General features: G+C 36.3%; 1 protein-coding gene across 1 annotated transcript in view; it reads left to right on the plus strand.

Annotated features, from left to right (window-relative positions):
• adam19a (ADAM metallopeptidase domain 19a) overlaps positions 1 to 22,720 on the plus strand; it is a 71,647-nt gene that overhangs the window by 10,609 nt on the left and 38,318 nt on the right. Inside the window, exon 3 of the mRNA XM_052562097.1 lies at positions 11,872 to 11,948. Coding sequence (XP_052418057.1) covers positions 11,872 to 11,948 — 77 coding nt within the window. The remainder of the gene's footprint in view (positions 1 to 11,871; positions 11,949 to 22,720) is intronic.

Here is a 22,720-nt window from a genome sequence, read left to right on the forward strand (position 1 = left end):
GGAGTAACCCATCTGGGCTGCGTTTCCCAAAAGCATTGTAAGCCTAAGTTGGTGGCAATGGGTCTAAGATGTACTTAGGCTTACGATGCTTTTGGGAAATGCAGCCCTGGATGTTTTTAAAAAACCATATGAATATTACATACCAGGTATTTCAGCCACCCACTCTCCAGTTGTCTAGATTAGCCACTGAAAACCTCATATAAATACTACATACCATATAAATAATTCATTAAGTTCACTATGGAATAGTTTGACCTGACCAGAAGAATCCATTCCTATTGGCTGATTTCAAGTCCCAGCTCTCCCTGAAATTTTCCTATCCTTGAATAGTGTATAGCTGCATTTCATGTGCAACACGGCCACTCACGTGTGAGTGTGCACACATCCTTGTGCCCTTCACTTGAGCAAACACTCAGTCTTCGGATGCATCTAACCTTCTTGGCTTGTTGTGAAACCCTTAGACAACCTGAAAATGTCAAGCTAAATCCCCTAAACCATGTCCATTTGAACTTACATGAGAACAATGATGAACCTATAATAATAAACTTTAACATATTTACCTCTATTTTTTTTCTTATAACAATACTAAGGTCTGGATTTACTAAACAGAGCAAATTAGCATTAGAGCACAATTCCATAAAATTGCTGATGTGAGGGGAAGATTATGCGGTTGATTTACTGACAATGCGGAAATTGCGCATATTAAAGAACACAGGTGACCAGCACTATCTACCAAGAGCAGCGCAAGTTCCTGCTTGCTTTAAGACATGCTTTTTTGGCACAAATAACAGTAATTTGATGATCGTAAACATTATTAAATCACATTGCATCATTCATTTGAATACTGTCCCGTCCTCCCATAAATGTTGCGTCTGAAAGGGAAACTCACCATGCACCTTTTTAGTGTAAATTCTTCACTGCGTGTATTTAGTAGATTCTGACAGTGCTATTTTAACGGCAAAATAAGTTTGTAAAGCTGTCCCTAAATGGTCAATCTATGGACATCAGATCCTGTATGTTTGTTTCTTCATGTGAAGTTTGTCAATCTTACCAGTTTTTATTTGTGTCTAGTATGGAGGTGTTATGGCCTGTAAATGTGGGATGAGTCAGTAAAGACATCATGAACCAATTTATTGATGGGGCACTAAGGCCAGTTCTGGCTCACTTGGTGCCCTAAGAAAGATAAGACAAAATAATAAATAAAAAAAAAACACATTTTAACTATTTATTAGTTCATTATATATGTAAGACAAGTCTGGACCATTAGTAATCCACTATATAAAATCCACAGATTTAAAAATCCACTATCTGAAATCCACAGAATGTGCTCGGTTTGAATAAACATGACGTTTTTGACTCGTGAGTGTCTGGAGCTAAACAGATTGTGTCAGCTGTTGTTTTGCCACTGGTGCTGACTATTGATGTGTTGGTAACTTCTTGACATTTAGGTCAAGTCTGTGAATATGTCACCATCTGTAGAGAGAAATAACTAATCCCATGGCCACATTTCATAGAAATGACAAGGTTAGTCATTATACTGGAACATTAATTACTTTAAATTAGGGGTGTAATGGTACTTTTATTATCATTATTAACAACAATATACAAACGGGAGTAACAACTTGATGTCACATATCAATTCAACAATTCAAACCCTTGCACTCTGCACTGCCGTATGGCTTCTAAACAGCGATCAGTCACGCCACAAAGACTGTCAAAACAGCATTTATTGTCTGAATATTGTCTGAAAAATCTGTTCGACACACATGCATACCAAAAGGCCCATCCCAAAAATGTTCAGTACGGATATGTGTACTGTTACACCCCTATGGTGCAACAAAATGATCAGATATTAATTTTCTATTAGAGTTGGTGATTTCTTGTAACATACTGACTTCAGCGACTGTTGCCAGTGCAGCGAGAACAGAGCTCGGCTTTATGCAGATGAGGACCAAAGCAACAACTACCAGTGTGAGGTTCCTACTAGAAACCCAACAGCTAGGCTCTGCAATCGCAAGCGATTTAATAGCTGTCGGCGTGAACGCAGCTTTGTTGTTTCACCCTGACTGCTGGTGTCTCTCTCAGGCTCGCACTTTCATTTAATAGCTGACTTCGCAAATCAACAGAAAACCCGTTTGTGCGCTCACTCGCAGGCCATGAGAATCTGGACGTTTGGTTGAACTTCTGGCTCTTGTGGTGATGATGTAATGAGTCCCTGTGCTGTTTGGAGCTTGGCTGAATGCATGTCAGGCGGATGTAATTTTATTCGCTGAAACAAAGACACACACACAGACGCTCTTCCCTAAGGATGGGGGCAGGGGAACAGGCCGCCTGCCAGAGCACTGAGTCTATGAAGGAAAAATGTTAGCTACTTATAGCAAAAGAAAATCATTCTCTGTCTCGTTGTGTGTCACCAAGCATTGAGCATATGGTTTCGATTTTTCCTTCTTTTTTTTTTTTAATTCCCCACACAGATATGTGTCTGTCACAAGTTTTCTTTGTGCTGATAAGTAGATGGCTGTCACGCAGTGGCAGTTTTATATGTAGCACTAGCAGTCAAGGATACAGTATATAGAATGTAATGTTTTATTTGTCAAATAAAATTTCTTTGTTATTGTGTATAGAACTCATCTCAACGTTTCACTTGGAATAATAGAGTTTACAAAAATTTTACCTGTACGACTTGTGACTAAGTTTACAAATAAGTGACATTTATTTGAAAGAAATATAGCATAAAACATACTTTTATTTTTATTCATTTAGTTATTTATTTTATTTGGAAAAGTACTATGTACAACGTTAAACTTAAATGTTATGAAATAAATGCGGAAATAAAATGACAGATTCTGAATAATATATACAATATATTGTACATATGCACACACACATATCTGATCAGAGAATGAATGAATGAATAAATATTATACAAACCTTTACATCACAACCATATCACTGCATATGTAGTTTAAAAAGGTTTACATTACATTCATTAAAAACATTTATAAAAAACATAGGTTTACCATAAAAACTGCAGAAATGTTATACTTGTAAAATTTCTGATTGTCAAGAATGTTTATACTGTAGATAATATGATGTACTATGCCAATGGTAATTTTGTAAGGACACCTGTGTGAATTTGAGTGGAAATTACTTCATACATCCACAAAAATATTTGCAACACCAGATGTTTAAATGTAATTGCAGAAAATGGCTCAGAAATGTGAAGAAGAAAAAAAGCTTATGCCGTTTGAAGTAAATCTGTTTGCAGATGGCACTTGGTTTCATATTTTTTCATCAAATGTAATGCCATTCAGACATTTGAAGTGTGACTTTAGAGTCCAAAAGGGTTCAGTGTCCAAACTTTTGTGGTATTCTAGACCCAGAAAAGGCATATCAGTTTTTTTTTTTTTTACTAAGATGTTTAAAATATTTTTCAAGCACTACACTGAGCTTTTTATAATGAGCACACAAACATGAGCCAAGGCTAATGAGTTATGTTTGATATCTGAGATAATTGCAAGGTTTGTTTTGGCTAACCCTTAACATTTTCCACATTCGTGATGAGTGCAATATATATAACTGTTTTGGTCTTGAGTCATACACAAATAATTTCAGAATGCTAACTGTTTTATTAAATTCCTCACAGTGCATTTCTTGCTTTGTGAGAAAATATTCTCAATCTCCAGTTAGACTTCAGCCATACTGCCCTGGATGTCAACACATCTCCCAGTCCCTCCTGCTGACAGCAGCCCAGAGCATGATGGCGCCGCCATTTTTGACTAACTTTCCTAGTGGCTGTTCCAAAGAGAGTGTAAAAATTGTGTGACTGATCTGAGGTAATTAAGACATCTAATAAATATCACTGAAGTCACTGATATTTAAATTAAGCAATTGAAGAACTGTTGGTTTTCAATAGCACACAATTTAGGTTCTTAATAGAGAAATCACTTTTAAAAAGTATATATAAAAGTAAATAGAAGCAGAATGAGAAATTATCAGTGGGTTGGAAAATCTTTATATTTCTAAAGTTTAATGTTTCATTTTGGGACTCGTTTATACAATAAAATGCAGAATTTTCAGCAAGCATATTTTTACAGAATATAACAATCAATGATAATTTAATATGTATGTGACTGTGAGTTTCGCAATAAGAAATGTACAAGCCAATACTATTTGTTCTCCCTCCCAGAAAAGAAAATGGCCCAGAACTTGAAAATGCAATGTGCTCATAATGTTAGAACTCCTCGGATCTTTCTAGATATCTGTTCTGTAAAATAACCGTTATCTATTGAAAACTGGAAGATGGATGAACAGTGGAAGGACTGAAAGACTAAAGGAGAACCATGAACAGACTTAGCTTCACTGAACCATTGCACTTTGCAAATTAAGTAGGCTACAGAGCATATTTAGTTTCTGCGTTGTGCTTTTTATAATGCCTAAATTCATTTAATTTTAATTAGAGTAAATGATAATCAGTTCTCAGAAAATCAGACTGGAGGTAAAGACGTTATGATTGTTATGCCAAATTTTTGGTGTTTTACATTCTACGTAGAATAGAATTGAGTACAAATCCAAGATTTAACAGAGAGAATACGTTCAGAGTTCAGTCAGAGAGCAAGAGCCAAACGAGTGAGAGTGGAAAGTTACATGGGAGGATGCCCATGAAACAAAAATAAGCACATTTGACACCAGCAATCCTGCAAGGAATTAGATTTGTTTTCCCCCACCCTACGTTCCTCTTTCTTCTCTTCTATCTCCCTCTGGCTTTCACGCTCAATCATTCTCTCCTCCGCTCCATCACAGTTACTCTCCATATGGTTGCTCTTTTTTTATTCTATCCCCCCTGTCCCTTCTGTGCCTCCATTTTTTTTTTTTTTTTTTTTATTTTTTTTTTTTTTTTGCACTGAAAGTGTTATACTTTTTGACCTCCAGAAGTAAAACCAGCATTAGAATTGAATTGAATGGAGTCTGAAGTCCCACTTTAAGTGAAGTATTTGAAGTTGCTGCTGAATTTGCAGCTATGACAGAATAGGCTCATTTGTCTTAGGACGTGGGTCCCCAAGATGAACCTGCCTAGCATTTGGGTCATGCTCACAAGTAGGTGAATACATGTTCCTTGTATAAAGGCTGTGATTACGAACTTCTATTAACTGGTTTAATAGAATTTTTATGTGAGTGTTTGCTAGTCTGAAGGTAGGTCAGTGTGTTAAAGGATTGATAAGCCACATAATAAGACAGTCTGGCACAGTCCTCATGCTCCAACTGAAAGTCGTCTTTTGTACGGTTCAGGAAATCTTATATAAAATGATGTAGGGAGTTTAGAAAAGCAGCACTGAATGCTCAGACATACACACAAAAACATCGCCACAAAAAAGCAGCATACAAAAACTAGCTCAGACGTGGCCATTTTTATTATTTAATCATGTTTCTTCATTCAGTGTTGTTTTGTTGGACAGATGAGTCACTTTTGGTGAGAGGTGGATGTGCGTGAGGACGACTAGCCAAAAATATGTTCATTTTAATGATTATTTTGAAGGACATCTGAGTTTTTATTCAAGTAAAGGCCAGTTATTAAGTTGTGAGTCATATTTGAATTTCAAAACAGTCAGGACGTCTGCTCAAAAAGGCGGACATTTAGAGATTTTGCAGGTGAAGTGAAAAATGTGTGTAATTAGAGCATAATATACATGCAGTTTTGGCTTTAATTGGGTGTATGTGCAACTGAACATAGACAAGAACGGACCTCGACTACGGGAAAACTGAGAGTGTTTGTAGGTTAACAAACAAAGGAACTGATGAGTTAATTAATCAAACACAGGTGAACAAAAATAAGAAGTAGGAGACCAAGTAAAATTAGGTCACAGGGGAACATGTTAACAGCACACAATGAAAACTTAACATAACCCTGACAAAAATAAGGTTAAGAATGTTTTGAATTCCCATAAGCATTTCTTAAAAATGTACTGATCTTGTCACTTCTTAAGTTATTAAATAAAATAAAAAAAAAATGTCTGATTGACCAATTTGCCATTTAAACCTTTTCACGTGAGTGTCTGTATGTATAGCTAATTACATTTAGACAGTTTTCTCCAGGTACTGCCAGCCCAAGACTCAAACCCACAACCATAGGGTTAGGAGTCAAACTCTCTAACCACTAGGCCACAACTTCTCCAAATGAAGAATGTTATGAATGCTAACAAAAGCGGTTGCATTTAACACTAGTACAGAGTTCTGTAGAACAAGTATGAAATTAAATATGCAAACACTGGCCATGAAGAAGTCTATGCTATTTAATTCAGTATTGAAGTAACATTTTCACAAAGACATTCTTAAAAAATGAATAAGAGCAATAGACAAAGTGAAAATCTATATAGCAATGTTTATTTATTAAAACTATAACAATAGCTCATCATTGATTGGTCATGATTATGTATGAAATGACTTTTTGTTGAGTTCAAAAATCTGTAACAACTCTATATATATATTTGAGATTTATTTTTAATTCAATTGCACATTCTTACAAACTGTCTAGAATTGTTTATCATTATTATTATTATTATTATTGTTGTTGTTGTTGTAACCTTTTGTAGTTTTACACATATGAAATTTGGATAAAAACATTCTGCTAAATGAATAAGCCTAAATGTTATCTCAAAATCCAAAATATAGACAGCACTTTATCGATCTGGCAAACTCTAATCTGATTGGATAGTTTTACATAATTTCAGGATGCTTGAGACTGCCTGAAAATCAAGTGGTGTATACAACATACAAGGTTGAAGAAAAGAAAAATAGGGATTTGCCATGCCATCAAATCAACTATTTATCCATCCAGTCTAGAGTTGTACAGTTTGCTTGCATGTCTGTTCAATTACCAGTATGTATTACTTTAGATGGAAAAATGATTCCAAAATCAAAATAAGACAGTCTTTTTTATACAGACCTTCCGATAAACCTGCCTCAGCATTTAAAACCAAAACAAACTGTGCATTTCAGACATGTCAGTCAGACAGTGTGTCTAAGCAGACAGTTCTTGGCCAGAATAAACTAAACAAGATATTCAGAAGTCTCAGACTGAGGTCTAAGATAAATATAGAAGAGTAACTTCTATTAAATTCCGTATTTAATGGCCAGGAGGTGTTGGTTTGAACCAGCGGGATGTGGCTATAGCTGCTTTTAGCCCCAGTTAATTTCCCCCAAATCATCTTTGCTTCATCTCTCGTGCGACTCCTCTTCGACATAGTCACACACGAAGAATGAGCGATGATGAGTCCTCCAGGATGGAATGTCATGAGGAGACTGTGGTAAATTTGATCTGGTGCACACAACTCCCTTAATGGCAAACAGGTTATATTAAAAAGATTGTCCTCATAGCTGATTCCACATCTCTCAAAGCCGTCTGTCTACAAAAGCTGATAACTGCGCTATAAAAAGTCTCATATGTGCAGCGCCTGGAAGCTAAATAATCTCTTACCCCCATTAGTCAAAATGTGTCCAGTAAGTTCAAAGGAAAAATGTATGCACAGAGAAATACGGTTACCGAAAATTAGCTTCCTTACCGAGTGAATATGAATCTAGGACAATTCGTCACATTAAGAAGTGAGTGGTTTTCATATGAAATCACATTTCCTTCGATTCCCTCGGCTGATGTAAGCACACTTTCATGAGGTTCTTCTGTGGTCCCAGTCTACTATTATGTGCTATCATGGTCTCATCTTTGAGAAAGGATGTCATGCTTCTAAACCTATCAGAATATTTACCGAAGCAAAGCACAAGTTGGCATTCTGTGAAAAAGAGAGTGTGAAAGTACATCAAATTTGAATGCATCTCTATACTTCCAATGTTTCCAGACCAACTCGCATGGCAATACATTATTTTCAGCCCCTCCAGCTCTCGTTGCTGCATCCAGAATTCATTATTTTTAAATGTGGGATTTCCTAACCTAAAATGCATTGATACAGATCATTACATCATTGGGAAGAGTAATAGCAAACATAAGGAGAGTTTGAAAGTCAACACTGCTCAGTTTTTAAAGGGATATAGTGGTTAACATGTAGATATTCAATACATTCTGTTGTGCTTGAAAATGTTCAGCTGAAATGCATGCTTTGGCACAAATGCAAAGTCCCAGTATGGTGCAGCCTTATACAAAAGAATAGAAGCTTGCTGCCCAGCATGAGCTCTGGGATTGCAGATACCACGCGCCTGAGTGCCCACCTCCCTGACTTAGTATTTGCTCTTTCATTTATCATTCAGATGTAATCATGTCAACAGAGAAATGACTGATTCCCTTCATATAAATATTTAAACTGAAGTGATGAAGAGTCTCGAGAGGTGTCCGAAAGGGTTTGCTTAATCTAAACTTTTTTAAAGGAAATATATTGTCATTTGAGGAAGGTGTCCTTTATCTAATTTTTTTTTTTGTCCAGGGTGACCTAAACTAAATTGGCTGTACCTGTGAAAAAGTAATGAAACCAACACAAATCAAGTGTTTGACAAGAATGAAATGTTTAATGATAACAGATTTAGGGTGTGTCGATATGTTTTGACTGCTAAGTGTCCGAATCTGAAGTCCAGCGGCATTACTTACAAAACCTCACACAAAATATTACAACAACATGTCATACACTTCTGGTCAATCACTTCAAGCAGTCTGTCTACACCTCAGTGAGTCTTCATCTTTCATCTTTCTATCTCCCCTTTTCTAACATCCATTTCTCCCTTCGTCCTCTGACATCTTCTCTAGTCACTTCACCTGTCTCTTTGACAGCGGCATGAAACTCTTTGGGTTGGTAAGTGATTGCATGTTTAGAAATAGTGACCCCCTCTGCAACTCCTCATTTCTTCCTTCTCAACCTTTCCCCATTTGATTTGTGAGATGTGAACTTGTCTCAATCCACCTCTTCTCCTCTCGCTTTATTCCATGGAGCTAAACTCCCCCTCAGCCTAGAACATTCTGACAGATGTCTCTATGTGTAGTCATGTGGTTTTTTAATGCATTTTCTTTCTTCACATAGAAAATATGTCTTTATGTTCCAATAATTTCTCCACAGTTGCATCAGAAACTAGATTTTTACTTGTTGAAGAAAATGTGAGTGGTTATTAGCCATGCAAAATTTGCAAGGGTCTTATACACGGTTGCCAGGGTTTCTGTGTGGGAGCTATAGGGTTTTTACAATTTTGGGGGTAAATATGATTGGCACTTGCAGGGTGTGGCTATGTGGTTGCCCTTTAGTCATTCATTTAAGCCATAAGTCCACTAACTGCATGTTTATAATATTCATTTAAAAGTGACATATCACAAAAAAAGTAGTACTTTTTACAATTTAAGTGCTATTTTCGGGTCCTTGGTGCAGAAAATTATCTTGGTAAGCTTTTGTTTTTGCAACTCATGTGTGTTTTTAACACAAACTTGTTTGCATTTGACAATTAAAGTGCAATAAGACATGAAAGAGAACTTTGTTTAGTACTCCCATGCTACAGTATGTGACAGCTGCTTTCTGTGCATGTGTCCTGAGAAAACCATATCCACTTTATTCTTCACATAAAAATGGGCGCAGCCATTTATAAATTTTATGGGTCTTGCTTCCAGCTATTTTTAGCCGTTCAAAACCACTCCCTTTGCTGCTTAATTCTGCAGACTGGTGTCTCTTAACATATTATTTTACTGTATTATCTTAATTATGAACATAATGGTTTGTAATGCAAACAGTTTTACCATTTATTGTACGTTGTTATTCTTCTCGTTGTTTCCCTATAGCAGCTTATGAACCAAGTCTCACCATAGGCTTACTTCCGCGTTCAGGAATAAGGTGGTCAGTGGATAACAGCAATTTAAACGGATATGGTTTAAAAAACACGATGTCCTCTTCCAATGTTCAGAAGGAACTGACAGTTGTTGTTAAAGGTCAGAAAATCAATTTATATCTTGCGCATTTGCAAAATATTTTTGAAATTGCGCTGCCTGAGAAAGTGAAAGTAAATTACCGGCGAGTGTGAAATGCACTATAGCGATAAACGTGACATGTCTTATCTCAGTCCAACAATCAGAAATGTGTTAAATAGAATGTGAGGTAAAATGTGGTGGACTATAAGTCTTTTTATCGTCAACTAATGGTCAATATTAAGGGGCATCCCTACACTATGCAGTTGTTGGTGGTCATTACATTTTCTGAAGAAAATAAATGGTGAATTGTAAAAGTCATTAGGGTGATGTGGGTTGTCACTAGGGCATTACTATGCAGTTGTTGATTTATGGTTGTTATACTTTCTAAAGAAAATATAAGTGGTGGCTTGGCTATGCAGAAGTTGCTAATGTTGTGTGGTTAGGTAAATTGTTATGCATTTCTAAGGTGTTTTGGTCTAGTTCATATTCCTGTCCCTGAATTCAAGTCATTTTTTTTTTTTTGGTTACCGGTTTTATCATCTGCCAAGTGAAAAATTTATGATTACTTAAGTAAGCACATATCTTTCCATCAAGCCGCTCAATATTAGGTATCATATTTGTCTGTAGCACTAATACTGTTTGGATAAACCTCAAACCCTAAGTATGAGCTGTAGCAAGCAGGATAGCAATAATATACAACGCTTCCAACTTCGAATTACTTTCCGAGAATGTGCTAGCAGCAAGATGTTTCACATTTACAATCATTCTTTGTCACTTCTGCTCCAGTCATTTCATGTGTGGTCCCTATAGGGTACTGTTTATTCAACATTCTCCCCAAGGTCTGTAGAACATCTTACTGACTTTAGTTGCCGCTGGACTAAGAGATTTTCCATTTGTATCACAGGACTTTTGATGGCTGGAGGGAGGAGTTTGTGTCTACTGATGTCTGACTTCTTGGAAAGGGTTTACATGGAGGATCAAAGTCCTCAGCCTCCTACACGTTTGATCTGTTAGCACAGCTAACGCCGAGCAAACACATGCTAGATGTTAGCTCTGGCCTGCTGGCTTCAACAATGTTTATCCTCTTAATGGCAGGGTTAGAAGGGTCCACTCCACCCTGAAATGAAAATTCTGTCATTAATGACTCACCCTCATGTCGTTCCAAACTCATAAGACCTCCGCTCATCTACATGTTACTTACATTGCTGTCTATGTGATGGCCAGAGAGCTCTCAGAATTCATCAAAAATATCTTAATTTGTGTTCTGAAGATAAACCGGGGTCTTATGGGTTTGGAACGACATGAGGGTGACTAATTAAGGACATCATTTTCATTTTGGGGTGGGGTAACCATTTAAGTGTGCAGTTGACATGGTTGAATTTTTTTGGAGAGAGTTCTTTTTTGAGGATTTGTCTTATGTATTTTAGAATTAAAAAAAAACTATCAATAACACTTAGGCTTAGAGGGTTTAAAGTCAACATTAGATCAAAATGTACTATATTTACTTAAATGTACTCTGCTGAGGTCTGGGGGTGTCTTTTGTTTTTTATTCTTAAGGCTGCGCTTATTTATTCAAAAATACTCTTTTTTGGATCATGGAATCTTTTGTAGCAATGTAAAAGACTTTACATTTTATTTACCCTGAACCTTTCAATAGTCGTGTTTATTGCCAGTCTTGTTGTGCAGGATTTATCATTATACCAAAGACAAATTGTCTTCTGGATCTTTTATCAAAATGCTTAATCTATAATACTTTTCTGTTGATCATCAACTAGTTGCACTATTAGATATATATATTAAGTCTTGGCTTGCATTTTATCTTACAGAGGTAAAAATGGTTGTGTTGTCATTTCTTTATGCTTTTAAAGTAATAAAATACACTTACTGGCAACTCAACTAATTGTCTTATGCAACACTTTGATAGAAATTACATGGAGACCTATGGTTTTTAAATTGAACAGAGTTATATTTTCTTTTTTCATCAGGACCTGTTCCCAGAGAGAGGCGAGATTCTAGTCTCAGCCCAGGACTTGAAATTGGTTCTACAAGTTGAAAGAAATCAGTAAGTAACCTCTTTAAATGAATCTCATACACATAATTGATGAAAAAAATGTGTCTGATTACAAGGCACTGACTTGCATTTGCAAAACACCTTCACACAGTTTTTGAAACTATTCTTATCTGGTTTCTTTAACACTTCTTACTGACTTAAACACTTTAAACATAAAAAATAGAGCATAAGCATATGCTATGCAAGAGAAACATTCAAAATCTTAATATACTACTACGGACAGATTTTAATTGCAAACTGATTTTAAAATTGCTGTGCAGTTAGTTGTTGAATACATATCTGTTTAAATTTAATAGCAAAAAAAAAAAAAAAAGGTAGAGATTTGGGAGTGGTGCTGAATTTATCTGCCACTAGTAAAACTGTCCAGGAAGTTTGCTGGAGTTGAGCTGCAGATCTTCAGAGAAAAGGTAACAGGTATACCCATCACCTTCTGATTGTTCTGCCAAATGCTGAGATGAACCAGTGCAATGGAGTCACAGTCTGAGTCTGACTGTACTGGAAGACTTTTGGGGATAGATTGCCTTTTCCTCCTCAGAAATTGCAGGACCACATTAATGTTACTTGGGAGAGTAAATGTTTATTTTAAACACATATGAACTTTGCATTCCCTTGCAATCTTGGCCAGTCTGGTTTTCCAAATGTAGGTCAGAAGAAAGGACGAACACACTGAGACACATAAACAGCCTGACTTCCTGAGTATTGTTGAGGCTCGAAGGAACCCTCAAAGCAGTCCGGCAGTCTTTTTTGGAGTTTTTACAAGACAAAGTACTCTTCAAGCAGGTCGAAGTGAAGGAAATGAGGAGAGTCAGGGCATGGAGGACTGCCATAGAATCTAGATCACAGCCGAATTGTAATGGGCCCAGGAAATGGGAGGATAGCTTGAGGACTTTTTAATGAATACACTCAATCAATAGAATTAAGCTCTTCTTGAAATAGATAAAAGAAGGCGCATTACTTGAGTGTATATGCCATTTGTGTAATTGCTTCTTTACATCGCAGTAAAGTGCTTTCAACACACAACAGGAAGCAGAGCATACAGAAACTGCAAGGGCAGAAGGTGTTTGGTTTGTAAAAAGGACCATTTTAAAAGAAGCACACCTGTTTTTCTGTGCACCATAGGGCAGAATAATTATAGAATTTATAAAGCACTTATTTTGTATCCGGAAACCAAATGTCATAGCAAGCAGAGATCTGTGTCCCTCTGAATTACTTTATTGCTGTTTACAGTATATTTCAGCAACCAAGATGACCTCTCACTGGCCCTTTTAGTAGTATGAAATACAAAGCGAAGCTCACTGAACCCATCAAGTTGTGAATTCTTGCAAACTTTGCCATTATAATCAATGTATAATGTAAATAGTACAGTGAATTTCCTGTTTACATTGTGTACACCTTGAAGTGTTCAAGTCACATTAAAGAAATTTTGCAGATAAAAGGTCAATTGCCATAGGTGTAGCAGCGAATGATGCACAGCTAACTCAAGTTGCTTTTATACACCAGGCAGCTTTGCTGTATATTGGCCAACACCGCAACACAGCAAATGGAATGCAAAAAAACAAACATTGCATCTGTGGATGAGACTGTTTAAAACTTTTAAAGTCACTTTGGACTGGTTGTTGTTACTTATATAAGAGAACTGATAATACTGTAGTCTTATTTAAATACACCAATAAAAGCATCAGAAAAGAAAGAAAGAAAATGTGCTACAAAATGCAAAATGATGGCATGGATGTAAATTTAAAAAAAAGGTGTAGCTCTAATACACTATCCACTGCAATAAAAGTTGAGTAAACAGATCGACAGAATTGGCATAGGCAATGTTTGGTGGTTTAACCCTGAACTCATTTGAAAACATCAGTAAAGGTCAGGCTGCCATTCTGACCTCTGTCAGCAGGGGTTAAAGGTCAGCAGTGTCATGGCTGTGTTGCATTACGTGTAATCCATAACGTGAACCTCCAGGCATATTTTTCCCTTATATGGAAGCGTTTTAGCAATCATTTTCTAGTAGGCATGTTTTGAATGGTTCTTGAATAGCTCTATTGTGTATTGCATACGGCTCCTCTATCCCACAGTTTTTGTCTCTTTGAGAATAACAAAGCTAGAGTCTCGCTTTCTGCAAATGACAATAAGAAATAGGTGCAATTTTGTGTTTTCCACCCCACACAGTTCCTGACAAGTGCAAGGTTTTGGCGTTTCATTCGTAGCCAAGCTATTTGTGATGTAAATGAGCATGTTTGTGTGTGTTTGCATCTGAGCTGGTATTTAATTGAAAGGCTGGGAGACAGTTTAAGAGAGTGAATGAGCAGATACAGGCGGATGACAGGCATGCTTTAGGCAGTGTTTATAACCTGGACTAATGAGTTTTAATCTCTACTGGGGAGGATCTTACCACGTATTTCAATTGAGTTTTAAACTAAATTAAGCGGAAGTTTGTCCTTTAACATTTGGTATTTTGAGGTACTATCGTGATTGTGTCAGTCATCTCGTTTTAAGCAATGACATTGCAAAGTGGTCTGTGGTTTCTTTTAAGGTCAAGTGGTTTGTGTAATGGCTGCATTTATGTCATCTAAAGTGTGTTAGAGAGACTGAAGGACATCGTGGTGTATCAGGGGTGAAAGTGATTATTAGAGTTTATATTGCCTAATATGAGAGAGAGAAACTGGAAAGAGAGAGCGTTTTAGAGCGGGAATGTGTTTGAGAAGTATAAACTGATGGTGTGAAGGAGAAAGGATAAAGAAGCATGGAGGACGAGAGGGGTTTAGGGCATGGAGAGCGGTGATAAGGAGAGCTGAGAAGAACATGAAAAGGAAGATGAAGAGTCCAAACAGGTGGTTGTGGTTCAGATCCAGTGGTAGTTGAACTCCCAAGAGCCGAAGTGATTGACCTACATATTTTGTTATGAATGTTTTAATGTATTCATCCCGGAGGATATGATATTAAAAAAAAAAAAAAATCTGGAAATGCAGCACATGTTCAGGATTAAGCCAACAGCTGTCTGTATAATTCAACGCAGCCATAACTCATGAACTTTTAAAACCTTGCCAGAGGTGTCATGGTATCACTAATAATGAGGGAGGTCAATCAAATGAATTTTTAATCAAATGAATCACATGTAAGCCTCTAAATAATTGCTGAGCATTTTCTCCTCAAAACTGCAAGCCTCAAAAATGCGGTTTGAAACAGCCCGTTTCTTACCATCACAAAAGTGTAACCAATCCTGTTGACTCGTGTAACCATTGACTTCGGTGTGGCTTTTCATATCATTAGCTGTTTGATAATGTAGGCAAGCCAAAGGCTAATGATATCAGTTATCGTTACACGGCTGACTTTGTAGAGAGCGATAAATACATAAAATACATTACCGTTCTGATACATTGACTTGTAGATGATCCTGTATAATTCGCTCTTCCTCTTCCTTGGATTCAGTTTCTGGTTCAAACATATATAGCTGAATTAATCCACCATTCCCATTTGCCATTGTGTAGCATTAAGACTTCTTAACTGAGTGAAAGTGGAGGTTGTGGGATTGAGCAAAGGCAGGGAGAAATTAGCATATTCATAATTCTGTGTACACCAAGGAAGGAGGCTCGAGATATATTCATGCCATTTTAAGGAGAAATTATTTTCATGGCAAATGTTTCAGCATGTCATTTTGATTATCAAAGATGAGTTTTAAGAGATACAATTAGTGACTTCAAGGGGGACTTCAAGTCAATAAATTGTTTGTTTTATTTTCATATCATTGAACATAAACCCATCACTGGCCTGCAGTCCACAGCAATATATTCAATTTGTCAATCTGTCAGAGGCAGATTATGGTCCATTAACACAGGACACTTTATAGCATTCAGTCTGTGCTGTTTGTTATTTTAAATGTTTTTCTTTCAACATTTCGCTGTTTTCACAGCCTCACACCATAAGTGTTACCGTTTTCTTTGCAGTGTTAAACTGTAAATCACAATTCATACAGAAAAGCTTCCTGCAGTTTAGTGTGGAGTAACTGTTTTTATTTTTTTTTTATTGTTTTTTTTTTTTCTTCATTTTTAGCAATTTGTGCTGAATTAATCGCAGAAGTTTTAATAAACAGGATTTTCAACAAACTGTAAAAATGCTTCTTTTCTCCTGGTTAAATAACGGTCATGTAATTTAGTATCAATAACGTGTTGTCATTCCTGCTTCATACACTCAGAATTTGAATGGACAATAAATAAAAACATTAAAATAGTTATACCTAATGTACATACTTTATTTATTTATTTGATTATCATATAGAGAAATATTTTAATTGTTTATATCAACAGGTAGGTGATAGCAGCAATGTATAAATGTAATTAACTATTCAAAAAGATTTTTTTTTAAAGCACAGCCCTGAAGGGTTATTTTAGGTAACTGTCAGCAAGGCTGTTGAGGTACAGGTTTCTAATATTTAAAACCTAAATACGTCTAACATTTCACCAGATAAGCTTTGCTTTGAAAGAAGGATGTGACCGCTTGCATAGGTGCTAACCAGAACTGCATTGAGCAGCTGGGTTCTTAGAAAAACAACTTCTCGTAAGAGCCTGACGTTCTTTCGCAATTAGACACAGAGCTAAATTGTGCATGATGTTATTATGCATTTATGAATGCCATCTGCAGCCACGAGAACGGTCACATGCTGCTAAACACAACTCTGATTCACCCTGGTGCATTTCTCGGACTCTCTGCCCTGCAGTCCCATCTGCAGAAGGCTTGTTTTGTTCTCCTCCTGACAAGCAGCCAGTGTTTGTGTAATCTGCTCTCTCATGCATCCTCAAGATTAAGTAAGCTTTCCCTCTTCAGTCTGCTCTGAAAACATCATTGAGAGTGATGATTCCATATTTGCGTCGAGTTCAGAGACGAGCGCTCGTAATGCTCACTGATTACAGTGGAAATATTGCCGTTATTGCCGTATTTAATGTGATTGTGACATGTAGCAGGAACAAGCTGGAGGAAATAGCAGTTTGATATTGAGAGCGAGCGAGCGAGATGTTAAAATGGAATGAGATGGAGCGAAGTCAGCTCTAAACAGCTGCGTTGCATTATAGGTTTTTTCCTGCCAATATTTAGTCCCATGATATAGTGTCAGAATGTAGTGTTTCTGTTAACTGTTAAACTTTCCAGTCAAATTAGTGCTTTTCATTGTAATGTTTTTTGATGCATATTTAGATGCAAAACTCTCATGTGAACTACACATTTTATACCATTCTAGCACAAATATGACTATTGTGGGCAATACTGTAAACTGTTTATAGTGTTGTTTTAGTATTATTTATATAGACCTACTGTTATAGTATCTACTATTTTGATGACCTTTAAACTTTATATTTTCAGATTTATTTAAAATCACTAAAACAAACTGAACATTTATGTGTTTTTCCGTTTTTTTGTTTCTATAAATATTTGTATTTTGCTTTATTTTTTATTACAGTTTTAGTTTGAGCAATTTAATTAACTTAAACTTTATTTAAATTAGTTGCAAATATGACCATTTTAATTTACATTTAATCCTTAAGTTATATATAATTTCTGTTTGATTTAATTTCAGTTTTATTTAAATGACAAAAACTTTTAGTAAACAAACAAACTTGCTCTCATGGTAGAAATAGTAAATCTTTTCCATATATAATAAAAGTGAATGAGAGCTGAAGATGTCATTTGTATTCCAAGTCTCTGAAGCCATACAATAGCTTTATATGAAAAAAGACCAGAATTTAGGCTGTGGTGATTAACTGATGACTCAGTTTTGATTTTTAGAGTAAACTGTCTCTTTACCTGTACTGTACTGTACAATGGGGCTGTACAATGGGGCTATACACTGTATAATGGTACTGTACAATGGGGCTAGAATTTTTGACCTAATGCCATCAGTGCGACTGAAGTTTCACTTCCTGAAACTTGGTTCATCTTTGGCAGATCTTTTTGTGAGAAGTGTAAGCAGTGCTGAGTTGAAGTACAGTCCTTATTGGGCTATGTTTGTGTTAGCAAGAAGCCAGCAGGCATAAAGTTGAGCGTCTGTCGTTTATTGTAAGCACTGAAATATTTATAGCCCCCGACTTCCCCCCAAATATCTTGCCACGTCTCGAGTCATTTAAATGTGCAATATGTAATTTTTCTGCTTTAAAAATAGCAGAAATCACTATATGTATGTTATATATATATTTTTAGTTGTGTACTTACATCATCCCGACAGTTTCCACGAACTTTCAAATCCGGAGAAAAACGTATAGTTTAATTAGAAGACACGGCACGTTTCTTTATTTCCGTTTTGTCACCCGTCTATGGTGTCATATAAACTTTGACCCCTCTAGTTTATCTAACATCCTGCGGAACCGCCAAATACAAAGGCGAACAGAAACAAAGACGAGACGAAGAAGAAAAAGTAGTAGCCTTTATCTAGATATTATATTTTATATTTATATTGTTTATATGTTCATGATTATGCTTTGCCTGCACGTTCTGTGAAGCGCAAACGCACGGGTGAAATAAATGACCCGAGATGGTTTCGGGACATGAGAAGCAACAAGACACGGGTAAATATTGGAGTTGCATTTCCAAGATAGAGAGAGCTTCGTGACAAGCTGAAACTACAGAGAGATGTCGAACTCACTTGCATTCTGATAAACAGGTATGCATCCATTCAGCTAACTTTATCTATCCGTATATTTTGTGAAACGATGATGTCTTGTGTAAAACGCAGACGGACTAGCTCTCATGTAAATCTACATTTGTTCTATATCTAGCTGAATAAAGTAGCTTCAAATGCAGTTCTTATAACGTAATTATAATTATTAACGAAAGGCGACCGTGTTTTTTAACATATATTACTACTAGCTAGATGGTATATTGATTTGATAGGGGTCTCATAATTCTCTCCATTCGAAAAGACGTGATTGTCAAAATACTAAGTTAGAATGAGTGAGGAATGATAGGGAGCGACATGGCGCGTGTTCCAATGAACAACAACTCCCATGAGCCTTATGCTCTTTCCCGACGTCATCAAAGTACGTCTTATGTTATTATTTTGATTGAGTGACCCCTGGTGGCCAAAAATTCCATACTACACGTTTAACCCCAGACAAATGTACACAATTAAATATATATTCTTTATTTCTCCCCCCTCACTCCGTTTTTCTTTCTGCATCTCTTCCTTCTTTCTCTGTCACTTACACGTTCTCAGATGATCTTTGCTGCCTCCTCTCTGTTCCCATCCCCCTATTTGATTTGTTTTCCCTCTCTCGTTCTCTCGTTCTCTCTCTCGGTCTAGTACAGTACTGCTGGTTTGAATGAGGTGATTGGTAACAGATGGTGCCGCTTTAAAAAGGCAAGGAATTTGGTGCCCTCAGTAGGTCACTGGGCCACAGTCTCTCTCTTTGGCTCTTGTCCACACACACAGCTGATTTTCTGTACACTGCCCTTAAAAACCTTCAAACGAGAGTAATGTTTTAATATGAGGATCAAATGTAAGGACCATCACAGGCTGGTATCAGTTTGCATACGTGTACATTTTCAAGCTGGGCAACAGTAGTACTTTGTAAGACAATTGTTAGCTTAAAAAAATGTTCAGTAAGACTTTACAATAAGGTCCTATTATTTTAGTTAATGCATTAATTAACATTAAAAATGAACAATATGTTTGTTTCAGTATTTATTAATTGTTGGTAATGTTAGTTAATAAAAAAAAATAGGTAACACTTAAGAATAGGTAACACCTATCAGTTGCTTATTATTAGCATGCATATTGCTAAATTATTAGCTATGTATTAGTGCTAATTAAGAACATATTAATGCCTTATTCTACTTGGCTTATTCTACATCTCTAATCCTACCCAATACCTAAACCTAACAACTACCTTTCTAACTATTAATAAGCAGCAAATTAAGAATTTATTGAGAGAAATGTTGTAGTTAATAGTTAACATGTGTTACCTATTGTAAAGTGTTACCAAAAATTAAAACGGTTAGTTAATGTTAGCTCAGGCCCATTATATAAACAGATACGACTTTTGGTCACACTTTATTTTAAGGTCCAATTCTCATCATTAACAAACCATTAACTTTGACTTTTGCCTCAAAAACTTCTAATTTGCTGCTTATTAATTGAAGTTCAGGTATTGGGTAGGATTGGGGATGTAGAATATGGACATGCAGAATATGTGCTTTATGAGTACTAATAAACAGCCAATATTAAAGTGTTACCCAGCTCACCCCCACCCCTTTTTTTTGGCCATTAGTAAATGTTGTGTGTGTGTGTGTGTGTGTGATTTAATAAATGTTTAAATGAATGTAAACTCTATGCTGGAATAAACTATGTAACTTTTTCCTCAAATGACAGCCTTGAAAAGTCAGAGCAAGTCTGCAGATTGACAGATTTCACAAAATGTTGTGTAATATATGAGTTGATATTTTAGCTTCAGACTGTGATTGCATCTAGTTGGAAGATATCAGACATGTAGCATATTTGATATCCTCCATCTAGATGCATATTTTGAGGCGATTTTAGAACACATTATTTGTCATGTCTCCAGTTAATCAATGTAGTGGACTAATGTTAACAAATAGAACTTTACTGTAAAGTGTTTCAGTTGTTTCTAATAGGTATGTCATTGTGTACTTCAGAGGAAATCCACTAGTATTCAATTGTAATCCTCAAGGATCATTTTAAAGGAGCAAAACACATTTTTAAAATACAAAAATTTAATATTTTTATTCAAATAAAGCAAATTTATTCAAGTCAGGTGGAGGTAAATGAAGCTGCTTAGCAGGCAGCTCTATTCATTATAATTAGACTGATCTAGTTTTGTCGAGTCGACACACGCTGCTTACTTCCGGTACAGACATCGTGCCAGAGGTGGCTCTCTGTTGTCATGACAATCAGCAAGTCTCTTGTTTTCTGTCTGCAGTATATGTTTATTTTTAATTATACTAATTCATGAGGAATGATTTGGACCACAGTCTGCTCATTTTTGACCCCTGCTCTAGATCATTACCTGATTGCATTTACATTGTGTGTAAAGTCTCATTTCTCTCAGATGGACAAGAAAACACAAAGCAGTCACCTCCCCTGTATTGTGACCTCTGCTGTTCTTACTACCGCACTTTCATTCCAGCGTTTTCAAAACTGTAAACACCTTCAGTTTTTCAGAAAGGACGAAAATAAAAGGAGTTGCAGACTGCAGAATACATAAAGCTGAATCCGGTATGCCGCACCATCTTGACCTTGAGAACAATTATGGCATGCTTTGATAGCCTGCCACTATCAGACGGTAGTTGTGAATCTCTTTGACAATTTATAGTCTTTTGGATCATGAGAACCAGAAGGAAATGCGATTTTGTGATGCAGCAGAACAGCTGTTATGAGAGATGCTGATGGTTAATCTTCTACGTTCTGAAAGAAAAGAAAATGCTATTCCTGAGCGGCTCTTTGAGTGTTTAAAATATTAAACAGAAGCTTGTCACATGTCTCGCGTCTTTAAATCTTACTGTAAAAAGGTAGTCAGCCTAGACTTGTTTTGAAAGTAAAATAAGCTCAGTGATAGCTGCTTTGTCAGTCTTGCACAATCCGAGTAACCTTGAAAACTGTGACCTTTACTGATACTACACTAATTTTTATAGTCATTTTATATTCTGCTCTCTAGACCCAACTTCATTAAATGTATGTCTTTTTTTTCTCCCTGTGAATAATAACAGTACTAAACACACTTTTAGACACAAAACACACAGGGTTTGTTGGATACTAAACACTTTACATTTAAGTGACTTATACTGACGCTCCTTGACGAATTTACACCTTACTTACTATGAGTGTCCCACTTTAAACTGCATACACCTCTTGGTTACTCATCCTGGGTTGTGGTAAATCTTTATTGTCAGATAAGGTTTCATATTCTGCTAACCAAGTTTCACACCTACTCACATCAAACAAACATCCTGCACACAGCTGTTACTACCCATTGTAACCAAGCAAAAATATAAATAAGGTGCAATTTTCTCTCAGTGATCAGGACCCTGATGCAAAGCAGATTGAATCAGGACTTACTACACAGCAAAGTAAGTGGTTAACTTGAGCCACTTAAGTAAATAATTAGACACAAAATATTGATTTAAGTTGAAATATCTTATAAGCTCTTTAAACACAAAGCTTCTGCTAAGAAAAGCTGCTCCTCACAAACACTTTTTACCACTTAAATAATCTTGAAGACAAACTATTTGAAAATAAAGCGTTTTAAAATCTTACCTGTTTTTTAAACTTAAAACCATTATAGTGTATAAAACTTTCTGGCAACACTACAACAGGCCTATTATCAATACGGAAGTCCTCCATTTTCGTTTTACAGTAAATAGTCGATAACTGAGGTGCAAGATGCTAGTATCTGCATTTGAATGAAACGAGGGAGAGCAACAGCGGTGTGATATGTGAGATATGAAAAGGAGCGCCAGCCACAGATACCCAGATGAGAGTATGCTATGTGGTTTTGCAGAGAATAACACACCTTGTAATGTCACAACTGTATTTTTACATTAGTTATTGTTTTTTGGAAAGATAAGCTGGCTTTTGCTCTTGAGATGGCCTCTCGTTTTAATTTTTTCAAGCTTATTCAAGTAAGCCTTACAACTAAGGACTATGAGTAATTTCTTTCTACTGCTGATTGCTGAATTGCACCTGTTTTTTCTCAGAGAAAAACACACACACACACACACGTGCACTCACTGAGACAAGTCCAATTCTTTTTGTTCCTCCAATCCAG

The sequence above is a fragment of the Carassius gibelio genome, chromosome B7 (assembly GCF_023724105.1).
Source record: "Carassius gibelio isolate Cgi1373 ecotype wild population from Czech Republic chromosome B7, carGib1.2-hapl.c, whole genome shotgun sequence".
NCBI lineage: Eukaryota > Metazoa > Chordata > Actinopteri > Cypriniformes > Cyprinidae > Carassius > Carassius gibelio.